The 20,136-nt window shown below is 34.2% G+C and overlaps 1 protein-coding gene across 3 annotated transcripts in view; it reads left to right on the top strand.

Annotated features, from left to right (window-relative positions):
• NBAS (NBAS subunit of NRZ tethering complex) overlaps positions 1-20,136 on the top strand; it is a gene marked incomplete at its 5' end in the record, with an annotated part of 190,930 nt that overhangs the window by 50,019 nt on the left and 120,775 nt on the right. For all 3 annotated transcript variants that reach the window (XM_082757307.1, XM_082757308.1, XM_082757309.1), the window contains 11 exons: positions 2,536-2,619; positions 3,128-3,281; positions 5,325-5,510; positions 6,455-6,628; positions 7,577-7,710; positions 8,407-8,469; positions 8,987-9,109; positions 10,582-10,684; positions 12,834-13,057; positions 14,939-15,051; positions 15,387-15,500. In XM_082757307.1, the coding sequence (XP_082613433.1) occupies positions 2,536-2,619; positions 3,128-3,281; positions 5,325-5,510; positions 6,455-6,628; positions 7,577-7,710; positions 8,407-8,469; positions 8,987-9,109; positions 10,582-10,684; positions 12,834-13,057; positions 14,939-15,051; positions 15,387-15,500 (1,472 nt within the window). The remainder of the gene's footprint in view (positions 1-2,535; positions 2,620-3,127; positions 3,282-5,324; positions 5,511-6,454; positions 6,629-7,576; positions 7,711-8,406; positions 8,470-8,986; positions 9,110-10,581; positions 10,685-12,833; positions 13,058-14,938; positions 15,052-15,386; positions 15,501-20,136) is intronic.

The raw sequence follows: 20,136 nt of genomic DNA, 5'->3' as shown, positions 1-20,136 counted from the left end.
CTGCTTTTCATTTTGAACGAGGCCCTGCTAGTCTTGTCGATACTTACCATGTTGTAGGAAGTAAAAACAGTGAAATGCCATTTTCTATTTAAGTGACATGGAAAAAGAAAGCAACTTTGTTTAAAAAAAAAAACAAAAAAACGCACATTGGTTGCTTTCTTTCCTCCAGCATTTCTTAATGTGCTCAGGCTTTCACAAAAGGAATGATCACACACTTCTTACCTGTGGTCATTCAAATTGTTTGTCTCTGCACTTTACCACTTTTTCTGTGTTGCATCCTTTTCAGTAGGGAGGCCGAATTGTACATTGCTTCCTCACTTGATGGATTTTGGAGGTAAGGGGAAGGGAAACAGAGGAATTGTCAAAGGGAAAAGCTTGGTAGTAGTAATGGACTGAGATCTTCCTCAGCAAGTTGCTATTTTTTTTTCTTCACATCTCATATTGAGGGATAGCAGCAGCATATTTAGCCCCCAAAAAGTCAATTCTTGGAGGCAGAACAGCAGTTACAGTATTATTACTTGTAGCAAAATTTGAGAGAAAATGTTGTCTATAACATGAAATCAGAGCTGCTGTCCAAAAATCTCCTCTTGTTGTTTTGCAAGGGTAGTTGTAATGCTTGGGGTTAGAGTTGTCTATGGCTGAAGGATAGCTGGTAGGATACCTTAGATGACAATTTTGCAGGGAAAGCTGCAGAACAGCTTCTCAATGGCTTCTAAAATGCAACTTTTGTCTTTTCTGCTGTCTTCCCCCCCACCTTAGTAAGCTGTGTTAATATTAGGACAGACAACACAATCCAATGTGAAATACCTTCTCAAACCTACTGGGAAGTGGACAGAAAAATACTACTAGAGAGCCTATGAAAAGTAGTAGTCTTGGATAGTAAAATGTTGTCCCATTTCCTTTTTTGTTTAATAGGACATACAGGAGAGCATTTTTGATTACAATATAAAGAGCTGCTCTTGATTTTCTATTTTAGAAGGGAATGTTATTACACTGGGTTTTATTTGCTTTGATGTTTCAGCTTGTTCTTTATGAACTGAGCTTTCCATAATAACAGAATCATAGAATCACCTAGGTTGGACCTCCAAGATCACCTACCTAGTCCAACTTCTGACTTAACACTAACAAGTCCTCCACTAAACCATACCACTAAGCTAATAATGTTCTCATGTGTCCCTTATTCATTTAGTTTATATACCCAGTTTTATGTATTAATATTTAAATAATGCAATATTTGTTATTGAAGACATTAAAAAAAAAAACACAAAACACCTGAAATCTGTGCATCTCCTGATGTAATGCTTCTTTCTGATTAAAATGTAATTGTGGAGGCCTTTGTTCAACTTCACGTGGCTGAACTAGAGTTGAAATGGAGGTGTTACTATACCTGAGACATAAGAATTAGTTGTTTTCCATCTTTACTTCCTCTCTTTTCACTTTAGCAGCCTGCTGGTCAATTTATTTCTCTGTTCCTACTGCACATATCATCTGGAAGGTTGGAATCACAATGGATAAAACACGGAATATTATTGTGCATAAAGTAGAGAAAGGAAGGATGGGTGACCTTGGAAAAATGCTCGTGTATACAAGGACGGGCTGTTAGATGCTTTGTTAAATAGCCTTATATGCATTTAATGACTTACTAACTGAGGTGGAGTTACTGATTTACAGTTTTTTGTTTTGATTCTTATGTTGTGAAATTGATTTGTGTATTGGAAAAGTGTTTCTTTTTAAGCTACTATGTTACAACGCTACTGCTCTTCAATGGAGTATCAGTTAACTTGTAAATAGGGATTGTCCATGCAGTATTACTATTGCTTTTTATTATCAGGGTCGGGAGAAAATGAGGCTCTTCTATTTCAACTTAGTTTATGTTCCGCATGTCTCAGTATGGTTTTCTCAGGTTTCATGCTGCTTAAACAACTAGCCTACAATAGCAAGCTGTAACTAATCGTTCTAGTAATAACTTGTGTTGTTCTTAATCTCTGTCTCAAATGGACTTTTTTCTTCAACCTCAACATGTAGAAAATGTTTCACTGCGGGTGTTAGTAGTCAGAAAACCATGTTAAACTTAATTGAGAAGATCAGTACAGCAGGGCATATCTTGCTTTGGTTGAATAAAATGATTTGTGTTAAAATTTGAAAAATTACTTTTTTTTTAAACTGTGAAGATTGTAGGTTTTCACACATTCAGTCTTCTGTGGTAGCGTATGAAGTCAGGATACTAACCATGAAGTGGTAAAGATTCTTTTGTAGTGACTTCTATCAAAGACAAAGTAAAAAGATGATACTGAATTTTTTAGTTTACTTAAATGGTATAGGTAGTATATGTGTTTGTACAGATAATATCCTACAGGTGAAATCGTACTTGTATAGCTACATTAAGAAGTGATAAATTTAAGGAACTGGCACTGTAATCAAATGACATCCTTATCATGAATTCAGTGAAATACTTGCATGTGCTTTGTATTCCATTAATTCATCACTTTTTTTCACTTTTTTAATAAATTTGCATTCCATTTTCTGTTATACCAGTTACAAGCAGGGAACATTGAAAATTGTTCCTTGGAATGAACAGAAACATCGTGAAGAAGACTGGTGTGAAAAAGCAGAATGCAGGTAAATTAAAACGCAGTAAATAGCAAGTCTAATTTCTCACTTTTGTGCACACTAGTTTGTGTTTTGAGCTTTCTTAATGAGACTGGAAGACCAAGCAGTCTTTCATGTTATGCTGTTACGTTCACTGTGATTTTGTGAAGAGTATCTTACTGGAAGTTGTAAACCATAACAGTATAGTAGCTACATTAATGGATCATGTAACTGCCTTTTTGTGGGAATAACAGATGGAAAGCATGAATTAAGCATACTTGTGTCTTTAGTAGAGAGGAATCGATCTTTTGTGATCCATCTTACGTTTGGTATCTCCAGTTAGTTACTTTGCTGATAAAAGTAAATACTGGGATTGGCATTTTGAGTCCCCTCAACTTATTGGTGCAATGATAGGTTGATTTGTACTGTTCTTCTTCAGAATGACCTAAAGTTTTATGAAGAAGACTAATGTGAAAAAATATAAGTAAATATATGCTTATAGTTAAACATACTTTTTTTTTTTTTTTTTTTTTTTAAGGATGATTGTTGAACCAACTTTACAAGATGAAGGCGAATTTCTCTATGAAACACAGCCGGAATTACTGAAGTACAGGACTACTGAACTTTCAGTAGAGCTTGTGACTGATTGGTATTTGAGCAGAGCACAGGAAATTGAAAAATATTCCATGCAGGTGAGAATAGCAGCGAGAAAACAATGATGGCTGTTTCAGGCTGATCAGTATTCTTCAGTAGAAGCCTATCTTAATGGGTATTAATGGGATGCTTTTTCCCAAGTACTTTAGCATACTTGTGCTTGCTCTGAAGTTCAGTCAGGTAAATAATTAATCCATAGGAATGAACAGGAAGCCTGTAGATTCTCTTTCACTTGACTTACCATAGCAGACAACACTTTTAGTCGAAGAAGTCTGCTTACCATTGTGTCTTGTATTTGTAATTAAGTAAAGGGAGGGAACGTTGTGAATGTGTATCAGGAAACATGGTTTATGGTGTCACATAGCATTAGGTCGTATACCGATATATGGCATTCAGAAATGTCACTGTCAAATGCTAATTACTGAGAGCAGCCCTGAGAAGAACTTGGGGATATTGGTTGACAAGAAGCTCAACATGAGCCAGCAATGTGTGGTTCCAGCCTAGAAAGACAACTGCATTCTCAGCTGCACCAAAAGCAGCATGGCTAGCAGGTCGAGGGACGGGATTTTCCCCTTCTATCTACTCTGCTCTTGTGAGACTACCTAGACTGTTTGGCTCTGGGGTCCTCAGCACAAGAAGGACATGGCTATACTAGAACGAGTCCAGAGGAGGGCCACAAGGAAGATCAAGGGTCTGGAGCATCTCTCCTATGAAGACAGGCTGAGGGAATTGGGGTTGTTCAGTCTGGAGAAGAGAAGGCTGCAGGGAGACCTTACAGTGGCATTCCAGTACTTAAAGGGGGCTACAGGAAAGCTGGGGAGGGACTCTGTCAGGGGTATAGTAATAGGACAAGGGATAATCATTTTAAATTGAAAAGAGTGTAGATTTAGGTTAGATGTTAGGAAGAAATTCTTCACTGTGAGGGTGTTGAGGCAGTGGAACAGGTTGCTTAGAGAAGCTGTGGATGCCCCATCCCTGGAAGTGTTCATGGCCAGGTTGGATGAGGCTTTGAGCAACCTGGTCTGGTGGGAAGTGACCCTGCTATGCTGGGGTGGTTGGAACTAGGGGATGTTTAAGGTCCCTTCTAACCCAAACCATTCTATGATTCTGTGTCATACTGTCACAATTACTTCTTGGCAGGTTTATTGTATGGTTGTGAAACTATCAGGCAGCTTATTTCTGCATTATTATTTTCTTTATGTTTTAAAAATGTGTGAAGTCCTGTGTGGTAAAGATAAGCAGTGCAAATAGAGCTCATGTGCTCTGTTGGTTTATTGCTTCTCAAGCCCATATAGCTGCATGAAAAAAAAAAAAAGGTTGGATGGAAGTATCAATATAGGTTAGTTCTGGTCCAGTTCTTTTGTTTTTCAAGTTTGCAGTTTTTCAGGCATCTTAAATCTTAATTCCTTGTGATTAACAGCCTATCAGCAGCTATGGAAATAAAAGCAACTTCCAAGGATCAATTAAATTAATAACATAAATGAGATTGTGCTCTACTGTTCCAAGCTTTTGTCTGCCTCACTGAATACATACAGTCAATATTGCATTCTTAGAAATCAAAGCAGAATCTTTCACGTAAAGGTGTCTTCAGTCACTGATTATATTCTGTGGAATGAAATGCACCAATTAAAATCAGTAATTCATGGACAGCTAGAAAAGTCACATTACACACAGATATACACATAACTTCAGTCAGTTAACTGATAAATTTAGTTTCAAGCAATCGTTTATAATGTATGGAGAAAGATGAGATGCCTTATTTCTGTATGACCTACAGAAAGAATCAAAAAAGGTATTTTTCTAGTTTATGTGCATCTGTAGGGCACACCATGGCCAAAAGGCCTGTAATGGCATCATCCACCAAGGGTAAGCATTTTATTTGGTCTTTATAAAGCTGAGAATAGCAATCCATATTGAAATAGGCAACAAAAACTTCTAGGAATTTAGAATCCCCTCTCGAGCAAGGGGAACAAGGAAAGAAGAGAGTTACACAAACAGGACACAGACTGGACTTTTGAAGTTGTTTTTTGGCAAACAGTTGCACAGCAGAGGTTTTTTTTTTTTTTTTAATTATTTTTCAGGTGGACTGTGCTCTGTCCCTTGTTCGTCTTGGCATGGAGAGGAATATCCCTGGTCTGCAGGTGCTTTGTGACAACCTGATCACTCTTGAGACAGTAGTTTATGAGACTGATGGTGATCGAACATTAACTTTAAAGGAACTAGTAGAGATGAAGGACATTGAAAAGCTTAGACTGTTGATGAAAAACGTAAGTATTTTGAACAGATCGCTAAGTATGCCTTGATTTTCAGTAGTTCAGGTTACCCTAGAATCCCATGTGCTTAAAGATAGTGCTAGAGGCTGACGTTTTTCTAATGAGCCTCCACCTTGAATTCAATGGGAATCTAACACTTAGTGGGGGCCTTTGTTTGTTTTGTTTAAAAATAAAAAAAAGTTTAATCGTTTAGTTTTGTTAAAGACCTGTTCTTCCATCCTAGACACAGGATCAAACATTAATAAATCTAATAAAAGTCAAAGCTTGTTAAAGCTGTGAATTGCTTTTTCATTGTCCGTTTCTGTAGGATCTTCAGTGTAGCTGTCAGTGATGCTGCAGATACACATTGGATGTTTTCCTTGGATGTTTTTTGATGTCTGTAAATGTTGGTGAAAAAATCTTAATATTTGTCTCTGCAGCATATGTGTTTTTCATCTTTATATTCAACCTGTGCATGGCATTTCAGAACAGGTGAAATCTCATCTTTTGTGGAAAGACTGGAAAATACCTACAGATAGAACAGGGGTCTGAAATAGTTAAAAGAATGTGTGTGCTCTAGAGGAGCTCATGCAGCTATTCTTAAATATTGGAAGTAATACTAGTCTGATGGGGATGGAAGCCAATCTTCCATTCATCCTGAAACTGTAGGAAAAGGAGGAGAGCTTGGCATTTGTCAGCTAATGGGCTTTACTCATGTACAGCTTGGTCTTCCCACACCATTGGTATCAGTAAGATGATGAATTGTTTCAGTATTTCATGACATAGTGCTCTGCACAGCAGTGGCAAAGGTTAGGCTTCAGCTCTATTTTGTGATAGGTGGAGATACTGTTTCAGTTTTGTTGACCAAAATGTTCTGTGTTTTTGTTGTTCATTTGTTTTGGGAAATAAAACTGACTTTGTTCTTTTTTCCCATCTCTGTAACTCATGGTGCTTTACAGTCCTCTGATGAAAAATACGTGAAGAATGTTTATCAGTGGATGATCCCTTTTCTCCACCGCTGTGAAAATCAGTCCCCTGGTCTGGCAAATTCACTCTTCAAAGAATATTTAGTAACATTAGCAAAGGAAGACCTGACTCTGCCTCTGAAGATTTTTCAGAGTTCAAAACCTGCTGTAAGTATAGAATCTTGATGACTTTACTGGTTTCTTGGGAAATTCTTGTACTGAAGAAGTCAACTCAAAAGCAGGATTAGTACATTTTCTACAGCAGATAGATCATCTCTATGCTCTTTCCCTTCTTTTTGGACTGTTGTGTTTTAGAAAGCATTAATCAGAAGTGTCATTGAAGAGACTGCCAAGCTAATGTAATTACTATTCTGACCTATTAGAGCTAAAAATTATTGTAAATGCTCTTGCAGTAATTTCCTAGTGATGTGTTTAAAATAAATTTTTGGCATAAGCATTTCTTAAAAATTGGGCATGAGACAGTTTTATGTTCTCCCTAAGATTTTTTCCTAATGAATTTTACTATCACTAGATTTCAGATGATTTCCCCCTGCAACCCTTCTTCTCTTTCCCCAACAAATGCAAAGAATACAGTGGGAGCCACGGAGACAGCAGTTCAGTGAGCAAGGGTGGAAGTTATATTGTGTGACCATTTCATGCTGCTTGTACAATTTAAATAATTATTTTAGTGCATATACCATATGTTTTTGCATACCTTTGAACATTCCAGGTGTATGGACAGAAATCAACCATTGAAGGAAAAACATATCCCTTTTTATATGTATTGCTGCTGTTGTACATGTTAAACAAATCTGACAAATGTTTGCAGCAGTTCCTTTCTTTTGACCTGTACCCTCTCTACCTCTTAAATTCAAGTAGCGTATAATGAAATAATGAAGGACCAGAGCTATTTCAGCTATCTGCACTGTAGGAAACTAGCTGGGTTGTTTTAGATCTTGTAACTTCAAAAGGAACTTCACTAGGTTGTTGTCCAGGATTTACAGATAACAACCAGGAGATTTATTTATTTAGATATTCTCTATATTCAGAAGAAACTCAACTGCTTAATTAGAAACAAAAAAATACATACAGTGGAATGCTTTCTTTTCTTGTTAGTGTCAGCAAAAAATTATACCTGAGCAAGACCAGCTTATGATTACAGCATTGGAATGTATTTATAGTTGTGAACGAGATGACCAGCTTGCTCTCTGTTATGATATTTTGGAATGCCTTCCACAAAGAGGATATGGGTAAGCATTTTCAGCTAGTTATTTGTAAATATTTTAGATGTTAAATATTGTTGTGTAGTAATACTTCAATAATAATTGCTACATCCTTAGAGGGTATGTAATTTTACTGGAATATTCTGTTCCTATCTGAATTATACTGGCTGTATGTATATACATATGTGTGTGTGCTCTTTATGTCTACTATTAAATTATGTAACAATACATGATTTAAAGCAGTGCAGACCAAAGCTCTTTCTGTATTAGTTCTTTAGGCTTTTATATTTTGGTGAAATGAGACCAAATGATAATGTTATCTTAGTAATCTTGCTGGTCTTGTAACAGTTAGTGATGTCTTGCACTTAGTGAGTCATTGCTACTTATCAGCACGTGAGAAAGGTTGTCATATGGAAGACCTGTATGAAAGACAGGTAATTGTTGAGGAAATGAAGGTATGAGGAGATACAAAGTATTCTCCCAGTTTCTTTGACAGGTAGAGATCCTGTGAAAAGTCTAGGGACATTATATTTTTTGGAGACTAAGGGACCCTTTCAATTTTAGTTATCCTTCCAGCAAGAAGCCAGCAGTTTTAATCTTTACAAGCAAAGACATGTATTTGATTCTTATCAAGGAATGTTTCCAACTTTGTACGGCTTATCTTGATATATTCTTATTATATAGATACAAAGATATTATTTTTTTTCTTATGTATTTTTGCAGGCCTGAAACAGATATAACTAACTCTCTTCACGATGCAGTAGATGAACTGGAACAAATTCTGAGGTATTTGATTTAGCCAACATAATGTATTCTTAAATATGTTGCTGGCTATAGCCAAAAACCTTATTATGACAAATATTCTTGCTGCTTTTTTATGATTTTTATGTTGGTTTTAGAGATGTCAACATGATTATCTGTAAGGTTTTTATATTCAGAACTTAAAACTATTGAGTGGTTTTTGCTTTTTGAATATTAGAAAAATACACAAACACTTTGCTGGGAATAAAAGTCTTTTTCCAGAGGAGTAGGAAGGTTATTTCTAAAATATATTGTGACGTATTGTAATACTTTGGTGAAAAACTGAAAACTGTGAAGATAGTTTATCACATTATTGTGTTGTGCATTAGCCCTGCAGTTTTTTAAAGTAAATAGTTTTACTGTGGCTAATCCATATTGTTACAGACTTTACACTGTTTGTTTGCATTTGCAATGCATTGTTTGATAACAGCTTTAGGAAAGCAGCAGCAGAGGTAGTTGTACAACTGTATAGAAATTAAAAATATTTACCATTTATTTGCAGTGTGTCAGAGCTGTTGGAGAAGCATGGACTTCAGAAACCTGTTTCCTTTGTGAAAGACACAAAAGACAATGCCGAGGAGGCACGGAAACTGATGATTAGGCTGACAAGGCACACAGGTCGCAAGTTAGTATTCAAAGGGGAACTGGAGATAAAGGGGGATATGACAGTAAGGGGAACAGTACTTAATTTCAGAGAGTGTACCTAACTGTTTTTTTTATGATAGGGAACTGTGCTGTTTAAATTGAACACAGAGTACATAAAACACATTTGTTAAACTGATGATTAACATAATTAGTGTTTTTGCTGCACTCTCCACATACGAAAATGTCTTGCTTCAGACTTGTTTCAGTGTGTTTGTGTTCAAGTTAACAAGCCTAAAAGGCTTGCTGGCTGCTGCAAAACACAGCAAAATGATGTACAGTGAAGTTAACATGTTGTAAATGATGTTCTTAAAGATCTATTTAATTTTATGGGAAGTGTAGGATTTGTAATTTTTTTTTTGTTTTGCTTTCTCAGGAGCTGTTGTAACAGGGTTATTTATTGCTTTTATGTATTGATTATGCCTCTTATTTTCAGTATAATTTTTACATTTTTCTATATTAGAACTACCCTATTTAACTGGTCTTCTAAGTGTGCATAAATTATTACACAGCTCTTGGCATAAACAGATAAAAAGAATGAATCCTGGTTAAAGCAGCCATCATTGTGTTTTTTTTTTTTTTTCCTGCTTGAACATGCACAATGTTTTATTGGTGGTGATAGGGTAATACTTAACTTGAGCATGCTGAAAGCTTTTTTAGGAATCTTTTTTTAGAAAGATCAAGTCAGTGCCTTTGTAGGAAAAATGTTGATATTTCTACTTCCTTGTAGAGACACTTTGCTTTGTAAAAGTGAAAGCTAATATCACTTGAGAAAATTGCTACTAGCTGAAATAATTTGTATAGCTTAAAACAGTGATTTTTCAATCTTAAGGTGATGTCCAAAAACTTTCATAGTGTTTTTGTTAGTAAATGTTTTGATGGTACATAGGAAATTTTATAGGAAATATTGTGTTTAATAAAGACGCATGATTCCAGAGGGTCAAGAAACTGAACACAATTTGAATTTTAGCAAAAACAACTGCACTGCTGTTCTACAATTGCACAAAGTCGATTAGTCCTTTGAGTTGGCCTACAGTAAACAACACTTCAGTGATCCTCAGTTGCTGTTTCAAACTTGTTTTTACCCTGTTTCTGCTGAGTTAGCAGGAAGATAGCACTTCCAGCTTTCTGATATCTGTTGGAAGTTACCAAAACTAACTGGGGGATTTTGATAAGGATTTCTACAGATACCTATCTTATTCCACAGAAAACAAACAGCAAAAACAGTTTGGTTATTGGATTTTGTCAAACAATTTTAACCCACATACGTGGTTTAAATTTGTAGTTAATATTAAAAGTCTTCAGTCTTTATAAATCATTTTTAGTTAAAAGTCCAATTAAAGATGGAAATGGCTTTTGAGAAAGCATATTTTTATGATGAAATTGTAGTATTATCTACTGCTTTTCTTTACACTTACTGAGAAATAGAATATTTAATTTTGAAAATGTTTGTAGGCAACCATCAGTCAATGAGACACAATGGAAAGAGTTGCTCCAGGATATGTTAGACATGCAGCAGAAAGTATACACATGCTTACAATCAGATACTTGCTATGAGGTGAGTTTTATATTTTCTCATTGATTTATGCCCCAAGTAAGCTACAAATTCTCATTTCACATTGTTGCTTACAAATGTAAATACATTTTCATGTGTTATTACTTGGTTGTCTACTGATTTTTTTAATGGAATTTTTAGTCAGTGCAAACTTCCTGTGTTAATACGTTTAATCAAAAGCCCCTCTAATAAATATCCTGTAAAATATCTTTTACTAGAATTATTTCTGTTTTCTAAATTGTGTCAACTTCTTGAACCTTCATAATGTCATTTACAGATATGTTTACAAACACTTTAATGAAAAATAAGCAGTCCTTAGCTAAATGTTATTTTCAAGTAATAATTTCTTAAACACGTAGTTTGTTAGTATCACCCAAGACGCATAATTTTGGGCTTTTTACTTTATGCAATTAAGTAAAATAATATGAGAAGGGAAATCTAATTTCTTTAAGGGAAAAAACAAACAAACAAACAAAAAACACAAACACAAACCCATAAACCTGCCATGTACATACAGCCCAAAACTATGTCATTGTTATTTGCAAAGAAGAAGGGCTATTAGACTGATGTAGAATTTTCCATGGAATGTACTGTTTATTTCCATTTTCACTTCACTGTACTGGTTTATTATAGAAACAGTGCCATACCCACTAAAATCTATTTAAAACTTGACATCTTTTAAGTTTAATACAAGTTTTTTTATTACAGTTTTCAGATTTAATTGCTTATGGCTGTCAATCTGATTAGCCCTTGGGAAGAGTTTTTGAAGCAAATTAGAAAGAAATAATGAAGGAAAAAAGCAAACGGGGTTTAACCTATATATAAAATTTGACTTTCTCTGCAGCTTGAACTTTGAAGTTGCACAAAGATCTACGATGTATTTGACGTTCATGGTTTTGTGATAAGCTAAGGCTTAGTGTACATAGAATTTTAAAGTGCATTAAAAAAATTATTACAGCACACTGAAAGTGAAAATATTAGCTTTTCCTTTGCCATGATCTTAATGTAATTTTTTAATATTTTTTTTTAACCTCTGGACCAGATGATTATATTTTAATTGTACGCAGAATGAGTCCTGTCCTCTTAAAGAAAGATTTAATATCTAAAAGTCCTGAAGTAAATTGTTGTATGTATGTGAATGTTAAGGAAGAAGGAGGATCAACTCTTGATGACTTGTATTTAGATCATTCATCTGCATGTTGAATTGCTAGGGAAATAACTTCTAAAAAGTGTTTGGGAATCACCAGTTTTCCCAAAAAGTGTTTGGGAAACACAAGAATAAATAAGCCTTTTCTATCTCTGGCAATTTTATTTTCCAAGATTTGAAATTTTAATAATTACTTTTCATTTTTCACTGTTCCTTGAGGATTAAATGGAAGCTGATCCAAATAGTATAATATTTATGAAGCACTGAACTATGTTCCTTTGGTGCTCAAATGTAGAACATGAGATGGTTTGGAGAGGTTCATCATAGTGAAGAAATACTTCAATTTGTTATGAAATTGGCAAAGGCCATATTGTTGCAGCTGCAGTAGTTTCTGAAATGACTAAGTACATATGTTGCTATTCATTAGACCTATACTGAGCTATACTGAAAAATTGTTAAGGAACTGAGATTAAACTTCTTACAGTGGGCAAAACTTTGACCTGAAATTAAATGTTTTGTGTTAGATATAACAGTGTATTAATATGTATGTTATTTGAAGATAGTCTTGATTCAAAATTAAAGACAAGTTATATACTTAGTTCTAAATATTTTGAGTTTCTTTTGGAGTATAGGATTTGTTCTTTTATGTTTTCAGTGTCCTAATACCTGTATCCCATTAACACCTCAGAAAATAGGTGTAAATTTTTGATCTCCTATTTTTTGAACTCATACTGTAAATAGGCAGTTAATAAGCTTTTTTTCTTTTTCTTTTATTTTTTCCTGCAGGAAGTAGAACTAAATAAATAATAGTTATTTTTAGTTTTACTTAATAAACACATAACTACTACCAAGGAGAATGTTCCCACAATTTATTTTCTGCTTGGACTGAATGTATTCTTTGGACTTCAAAGATGCTTTTATTCAAAAGGGTTGGTTCCATACAATGAAAATATGCTTACTTGAAGCTGTTGCTACAGATTATTAAATTACCATTCTTCCTTTTAGATATTCACAGAAAGTCTTTTATGCTCAAGCAGTATAGACAATATCAATCTGGCTGGGCAAATGATGCATTGCAGTACTTGGTCAGTGGATCAACCAGTTTCATCAAAAGGGAAACCACAGTACAAAGTCAGCTATATGAGAAGTATTGAACTAGTTCTGGCTGCTGGCAGAGAATATTTCAATTCTTCAACCAGTCTGACTGATAGCTGTATGGATTTGGCCAGGTATATTTACAATTATCATATATGTAAATACGTACTTCTCTTTCAGTTGAAACTTGACATTTCTTTTCTCTGAAATGTGTTGTGAATCTTACATGGATCTATTTCTCTGTCTTTAAAATTATGTGATAATGGAAACAATATCTCTGGTTTCTGTAAGATTTTCCCCCCCACACACACACACCATGCTTTGTGTGTGTGCACTGTTGCTATCCTTTGGTTGCTGGTCTTTTCCAACCTGAACGATTCTATGATTCTGTAATCAAGAAATAAGCCAAACAGTTCTTCAAAAAGGAATTGAGACACAGAGCTTTCTATGAAGGAGACTGCAGTACTTACAGTGTTACATGTAGAGGTTGCAGTATGGGTGTTCATTCTTGTGTTAATTGATATGGAAGTATTTAGCAACATAAATGTAAATAGGTAAAGTGGTCAAATATTGCCTGTGTCAAAGGCTGATGCCTTGGCTTAACCTAAATATTTTAAATAAAGGTATGTCTTAATATTGATAGCCTTTCTCTTTTATTCTAGTAATTTATTTTTTCATTGATCTTGTTTTTTCACGTTAATCCAAATGAGTTTCTCTTTTTCCTTGAGGCACTTATGTAAAACATACAAGCACGTAACCGAACAAAAATATTTATATTTTATTTACGAAGGTAGACATGTCTTTTAAATAATATTTTCCCTTTGACATGAGTACATTTAACTAGTAATTGCAAGAGAGATTCAAGTATTTTTCTTCCCCTCAAGATATAAATTCATCTTCTTGACCTTCGATGATATGCATGTATGTGTGTTAGCACGTTTTGGGGAGATATTCAGCAAACCAGCCTTTAACCAAGTAAGGCAGTCAAATAGTTTGTAACTAGTTATCCTTTTTCACATTAGGAAGTTTTCCTCAGTAGAAAATTGCTTTATAGATTGACAAATCATGTATTTTCCATTAAGATTTAAAAGAATGTTTTTGCAGTTTACCTTCAGTTAAGAGGGTTATGTTCTATATAACTTAATCAGAAAGTGACGGAAAATGCTTTTTTTCTTATTCATTCACAGCTGTGCTCTCTTCCATCCCAAATGGACACATGTGAGCACATACATACATATTAGTAAAGGCATTATTGCCTTAGGTCAAAGTTGGAAGGCATTCGCTTTCACAGAATCAATTATATAATGTTAGCTCTATTTATACATTTCTGTTGCAAACCATTTTTTCTTAAACATGTATTACTAAAAACTACATATAAACATAGTATTCCAGTGAAAGTTTTAAATAAAATATGATCATGTCCATATAATATTTATAAAATACATGCATATTTTATTTAAAGTTTTATGTAAAGTTACAAAGCAATAATAATTGCATACGAAAATTCATCTTCAGAATAATGTTATATATTTTTTTTATCAACTTTGTTTTCATTTTCTGAATCTAGCTGAGGAAGCTGAATTTGTGACAAGGACCTTAAGTTTGGCTTCCAATCAACGTTTTACGTTTATCTTCTAGGATATGACAAAGCTGAAACCCAGTAATGATTATGAAATATTTCCCTAAGTAATTATGTATGTAAATACATGTCTCAAATGTCTTTCATTCATCGAATCTGTTACAACTAAATTCAAGAGGATTTAGGCATTGATCTTATTACAAATATGTGAAAAAGAGTATGGCTATCGAAGAGTAGAATTTGTTTAAAATGTTTAATTGGCCATAACATAGTGCCAAATATTTATAATGCGCAGGACCAGCAAGTATTCTGACATTTCATAAGCACAACAAGTTATTCTTTTTTACTCAAGAATGCAGAGGTTATCTCTTTCCAGAAATTTAGACTTTGAATTTATTCAACTGCTTTTACAAAAATTTGCTTGCTTCCTACTTAGATCCTGTCTGCAACTTATTGTAGACTGTCCAAGTGATATTCAGGAGGAGCTAGATCTCATTCGTGCTCTTGGCTACCTTGAAGAATTTGGCGTGAAAATTTTACCATTGCAAGGTACTGCGTATTTTTATTCTTTGCGATTGCTTGAATAGCATGCATAAATGTGCATGGCAAATAATTTGCTATTTTGTGAGTGTTATATGAGTAAAATAAGGGGTCCTTTCAAACAGCTTACAGACACATACCTTAAAATTACTAAAATAAATACATAAATTCAGGTGATATGCGGTAAGATGTCTGTGACTGTGGATGGATATGTTGTAGTGTTACTTAACTTTATGTTTATAGATATATTTCCAAGCTCTCTTTCTTCACCTACACTGTTGAGCAAGAAATATGGCAGTGAGATTCATTTATATAGTCTTTAACACTGGTTCTTCTTCCAACAGTGCGTTTGTGTTCAGATAGACTCAGTCTCATCAAGGACTGTCTTTCTCAGTTGTCAACAAACTATAAGCAGTCTGCTAAGCTCCTGGGACTTGCGAATTTGCTGAGGGTTGCAGGTAAGCTGTTAGAAGGCACTGAGCTCCAATGAAACAGATTTGTGTTATGCTCTAGGACTTTTGAGCTGATCATTAGAATGTGTTTTCAAGGATACCACTAAAAAGTAATCTGGAAAAGCAGTCACTGGGTCAGAATAGAATATTTTACAGTAATGAAATATTTTACCTTCAAGCTGGTCTGAAAGACAGCTTTTCTGACCTTTTGTTAATACCCAAGAAAAGCCTTGTCTAATGTGTATTTTGAGTAAAAGCTAATTTCAGACTAGAGTAGTTGCAGGTGAGAATATTTTGTTTTATAGACAATTGGCAGTACTAAAATTCCAGTAAATCTTCTTGAGTCTGTCAAATAAAGTAGTTTGATTTAATAATAGTACCACTTAAGTTGGAGGAAAAAAATAATCTCTAACAACTGAAATTTATACATTTGTTTATGCTATATGTATATTCTTTGTGCACTAAAGCTGATGTGTTAGCTTAATATTCATTTGAGAAGCTGAACATCTTGAAGGATTAAATCTTTAGTATACTATATTTTTTTTTTTTAACGACTTGTTCCATTTGTTAAATTTAAGATTTTTTATTTCCTGTATTTTGGGAATCTTAGCAGTGACAATCATTGCATAGTATACTATATAGGGAGGGTTGGGTGTGATATTATTAGAGATGCAGAAGTTAGGACTTTGATCTCCTCTGATAACTGGGTCCTTAAGAAAGAAATCAGTGGAAGAATAATTGTTTCTCTATGGTAAGCTCCTGCAGTGGAGCCCTACTACTTGAAGGATGGTACAGGTGAGGGCATAGTACCATATTAAGTAGTTGGATCCAGTCTATGTAATTATTCATTTTACATGTAAATCTCTTGTTTTGTGGAAAAATTAGAAAGAAAGACAGAACTTGTCTTTGCTTGTTACTTGGAAGACTTTTAGAAAGAAAATAGGATACATAAGACAAGATTACTGTATAATTCTTCCCTTCTCTTGTCTGCTTCTACCCATGTCAGGTTAGAGTCTTTTTCTCTAAATATGTTGGGTTCTTTAGACTAATGCAGCTGTTTTCTGTTTTACCTTCCTTTTGAATCTAAATGATTCTCTCCTGTATGAGAGGAAGAAAGCAAAATCCAGTGTGATTCTATGAAGCTTAAAAGCACAAGTTATTTTGTCCAGTAGTGTTAGTGTTATAGTCGTGAATTAGCGCCTCCTGTGCCCTGGTATGTATCTTTGAATATGGAATAAACTTGTAGCTCCCATCTCCAGAGACTGAAGGAAGAGGGGCAACATAAATTAAGTAGAAAACTTTAGGGAGTACATGTAGTGCTTGTTGAGATTGCAATGTCTGTGTGCCGGCTTTCCTATTCATTGGTGTCTCAGTAAGTTTTTAAATGATTATAAAGTTTTATAAAAGATTTAAAGACAGATGACAAAATGATTATCTCTGGACTGGAAAAAAAAAATAGAAGCTGAATGTGTGAGGTGTTTAATTTTTACTCAGGTAAATGGTTTAAAAACTACTAATGTTACAAATTACATATTTATTCTAAGAGTATTGTGTTATCTGACTTTAACTGTTAATGCTGATGGTTGTTCTTGTAGTAAGTATGGAATTCTTAAGGTAAGTGTATTTTTCAGGAGTTCATCTTGGTAAGGAAAAAGCTGCTTTGATTTTCTTGAGTCTTAAGCTAAATAAACAATTAGCTCTGTCACTTTCCATGCTTTTATTTTTTTTATAGAGTAACATTCCTTTGAAAGCAAAAGTAGCAATAAAATATTTCTAGTAGTGACCTTCTGTGATGGTAGGTGTGGGTGTATTTTTTGTGGGTATATTGTTGGTTTTGTTCTGCTTTAAATAAGTAGTTTTATGCTTCTGTGATTAGAAAACATTTCACTGTTTCTGAGGAGTAACTAGTCGTACTACTTATCTAGAAATACTCTTTTCTATACAGGATATTAATTCATAAGCAAGACAAGGATTCAGCATGAGACTGGCAAAGTTGTGATTGTTATCTGAACTTATTTGTTCTATGGGCTGTGGAAAACATTTGGTTTCTTTCATTTTAAAAAATTCAATATTTCTTTAATCTTTTTCAGTTTTCCTGAGATGTGAAAGCCATAAACTGTATACCACTGTTATTGCAGAGATATTATGCTTTGTATTTCATTCCATTGACTAGTATCCAGAAGACCGTCAAAAAGCTTTCAATAAGCATACAAAGGATACGTGACTGTCATCGTGATATAAAAAGTCTAGCATACAAGTGCAATATTTTTCCATCATATTAGAGAAAGAGGTAGAGCTTCACTCTACAGTCCTCTATTGCTGCTGCACATATCTTCAGTGAGCGCTGAAACATATAATCTGACATAGGGTTGAAGGCTGCATATGATTTTAGTGGCTAGGCTAATAATCCCCTTAAAAACTGATACTAAGTAGAATGCTGACATAGCCTTACTCATAATCTGCAAATGAAGATACTCTTAAAATTTAATAGGCAGTATAAAAAATTAAATAAAGCAAGACATTTAAAAAGGGCATTTCTGTATCTTTCAATTCATAATTTCAGTTTTACTGAGTTGCAGTTGAAGACTTCCTTTATGACTTCAGCAGTAAGAATTATAACACCCATTAATATTATTCTATAAATCAGTTTGTTGCCAAAAAAGCAGTTTGCACGCACACAGATTTTAAGATTTGTGAACCAACAAAATCCTAAGCCATCCAGGCAGTTTTAAGACATCAGGTTTAAAATCCCTGGGAAAGGGCAACATGATTTTTAACAGGTTCTGATGAAAGGAAATGGTTTAATGGAGAGATATAGGGATATGTCTGGATACTGGAGAAAGAATCTAGAGATTGAACTTTATGGATCTGCTTACTGAAGAATTACATAAATTACTGCTAGAAGAATAATTGTAAAAATAGTGAAAACCAATTAGGGACAAAAAAAAAAAGCCCAGATTTATGAGCCAAATTTGCTGTGAAAGTTGTAATTTTATCTTGTGGAATGTACCTGTATCAGTTACACTTTCTGAAATCTGTCATCCCTTCCATTCCCAACCTACCACTGTAGAGTGCTTTCTCTTGCTTTGTCAGATTTTTTCCCCTTTGTCCCCATCCTATCTGATTATGTATTTTGAAAGACCTGCTTGATAAAGCCATTCATAGCTATATAAATATTAGATGTGTGTACATAGAGAGTATATGGTGTATGGTATATTGCACTGCATATATCACATAGCCTAAAAAATGAGTTTCTAATTTCAACTCAAAGCTCAATATTCAACTCAATATTTTAATTTCAACTTAAAAATAATGCATCTGCTTTGCAGACAAGGATAGAGTGCATGTAGTCATCTGAAGGAGCTTCAGGAGCTGTATACGGTTTATTTTAGAGAACAGCATTCAAAGCAAGTAATGCTTTGAGAAGTACAAAAATAAATTCTAAAATATTGCTTAGGTAGTGATATATTAACAGTTTTCTTAATTGCTTTAAGGTATTTGATCAATGAGAATAAACTCTATTTAAGCCTCACATCACTACCTCCTTTAAATTAGGCACACAAGTGTTATCTTAATTTTGCAGATGGGCAAAATGAGAGAATGAGAATGTGCTCAGCATGACAACAAGCAAACCTGCACCTGGTTAGGGAACTGGAGGTGTCCTAAGTCTCATGCTCCTTTCCTAATCCACACACTTAAGAAAGAGCACGAGAGAATTCACATTATGTAATTACTCGCGTACAAAATAGAGGAGTGAAAAAAGGGGTAAAAAAACATAGCTTATGCATCAGAAATTAGCATCTTCTCTACTGTTGCTGCGTATCAAGATATAGGGAGCATTGCTATTTATTGTGACAATTTTTGATTCAAGATCCCTGGAAATATTTTCTATTCATCTTGCTCTTCTCTCACAATTTTCTTGTGGTAATGTAGTTTTAATATCTGTAATATCTAGTAATTTTAAGCTTTGCTCAGATCCCTAAGTCAGCTAAAACTGTATTTTTGAAATCCATTTTTCTTAACACTGACTTTCTTGTCTGATGTAGGTAGAAGTAACCATACAGATGGTCTGTGGTCTCGTAAATGGAGTTTCTGGAGTATATCCATACAATTTTGATTCCATTTGACTTTTAAGTTTTCTAATGTGGTTAATGTTCTTTGTTTTATCCACTCACAAATACAATGTGCATCTTACACAAAATGTCTCAATTGGCTTTTTTTAATTATACCCAAATTAGATTCAAATTTTTTTTTTTTTTTTAAATATTTGAACATACTGTATTCCCTGCTCCCCACCCAATGATTTTCAGTCATTTAGGAGCTTCCATATTTTTCCTCTCATTTGTAATGCCATCTCTGCTTTTATCAACTTCTATCTGAAAGCTAAATGCTGTAACAAAAGGATGTGGAAAAAGTGTATGTAGAAGAGATCTAAATCTTACTGAGCAAAGTAACCCTTAAAAAAAGCGTGTATTTCTTATGACATAAGGAAGCATTAGTCTTCAGCAGCAGAACACAGACACACACAGTTTTGCAAATAATAAAGGGGAAATAAAAACTAACATGTTCTTTCCAGTTACTGAACTTGGTTTATTTGAGTCTGGATGTCAGGCATTAACGTTAAGGCTTAATGCAGAATTAC

Source organism: Aythya marila (genome assembly GCF_965140915.1).
Source record: "Aythya marila genome assembly, chromosome: 3".
NCBI lineage: Eukaryota > Metazoa > Chordata > Aves > Anseriformes > Anatidae > Aythya > Aythya marila.
The sequence above is the reverse complement of the archived record's forward strand: the minus strand, read 5'-3'. Positions and strand labels throughout refer to the sequence as shown.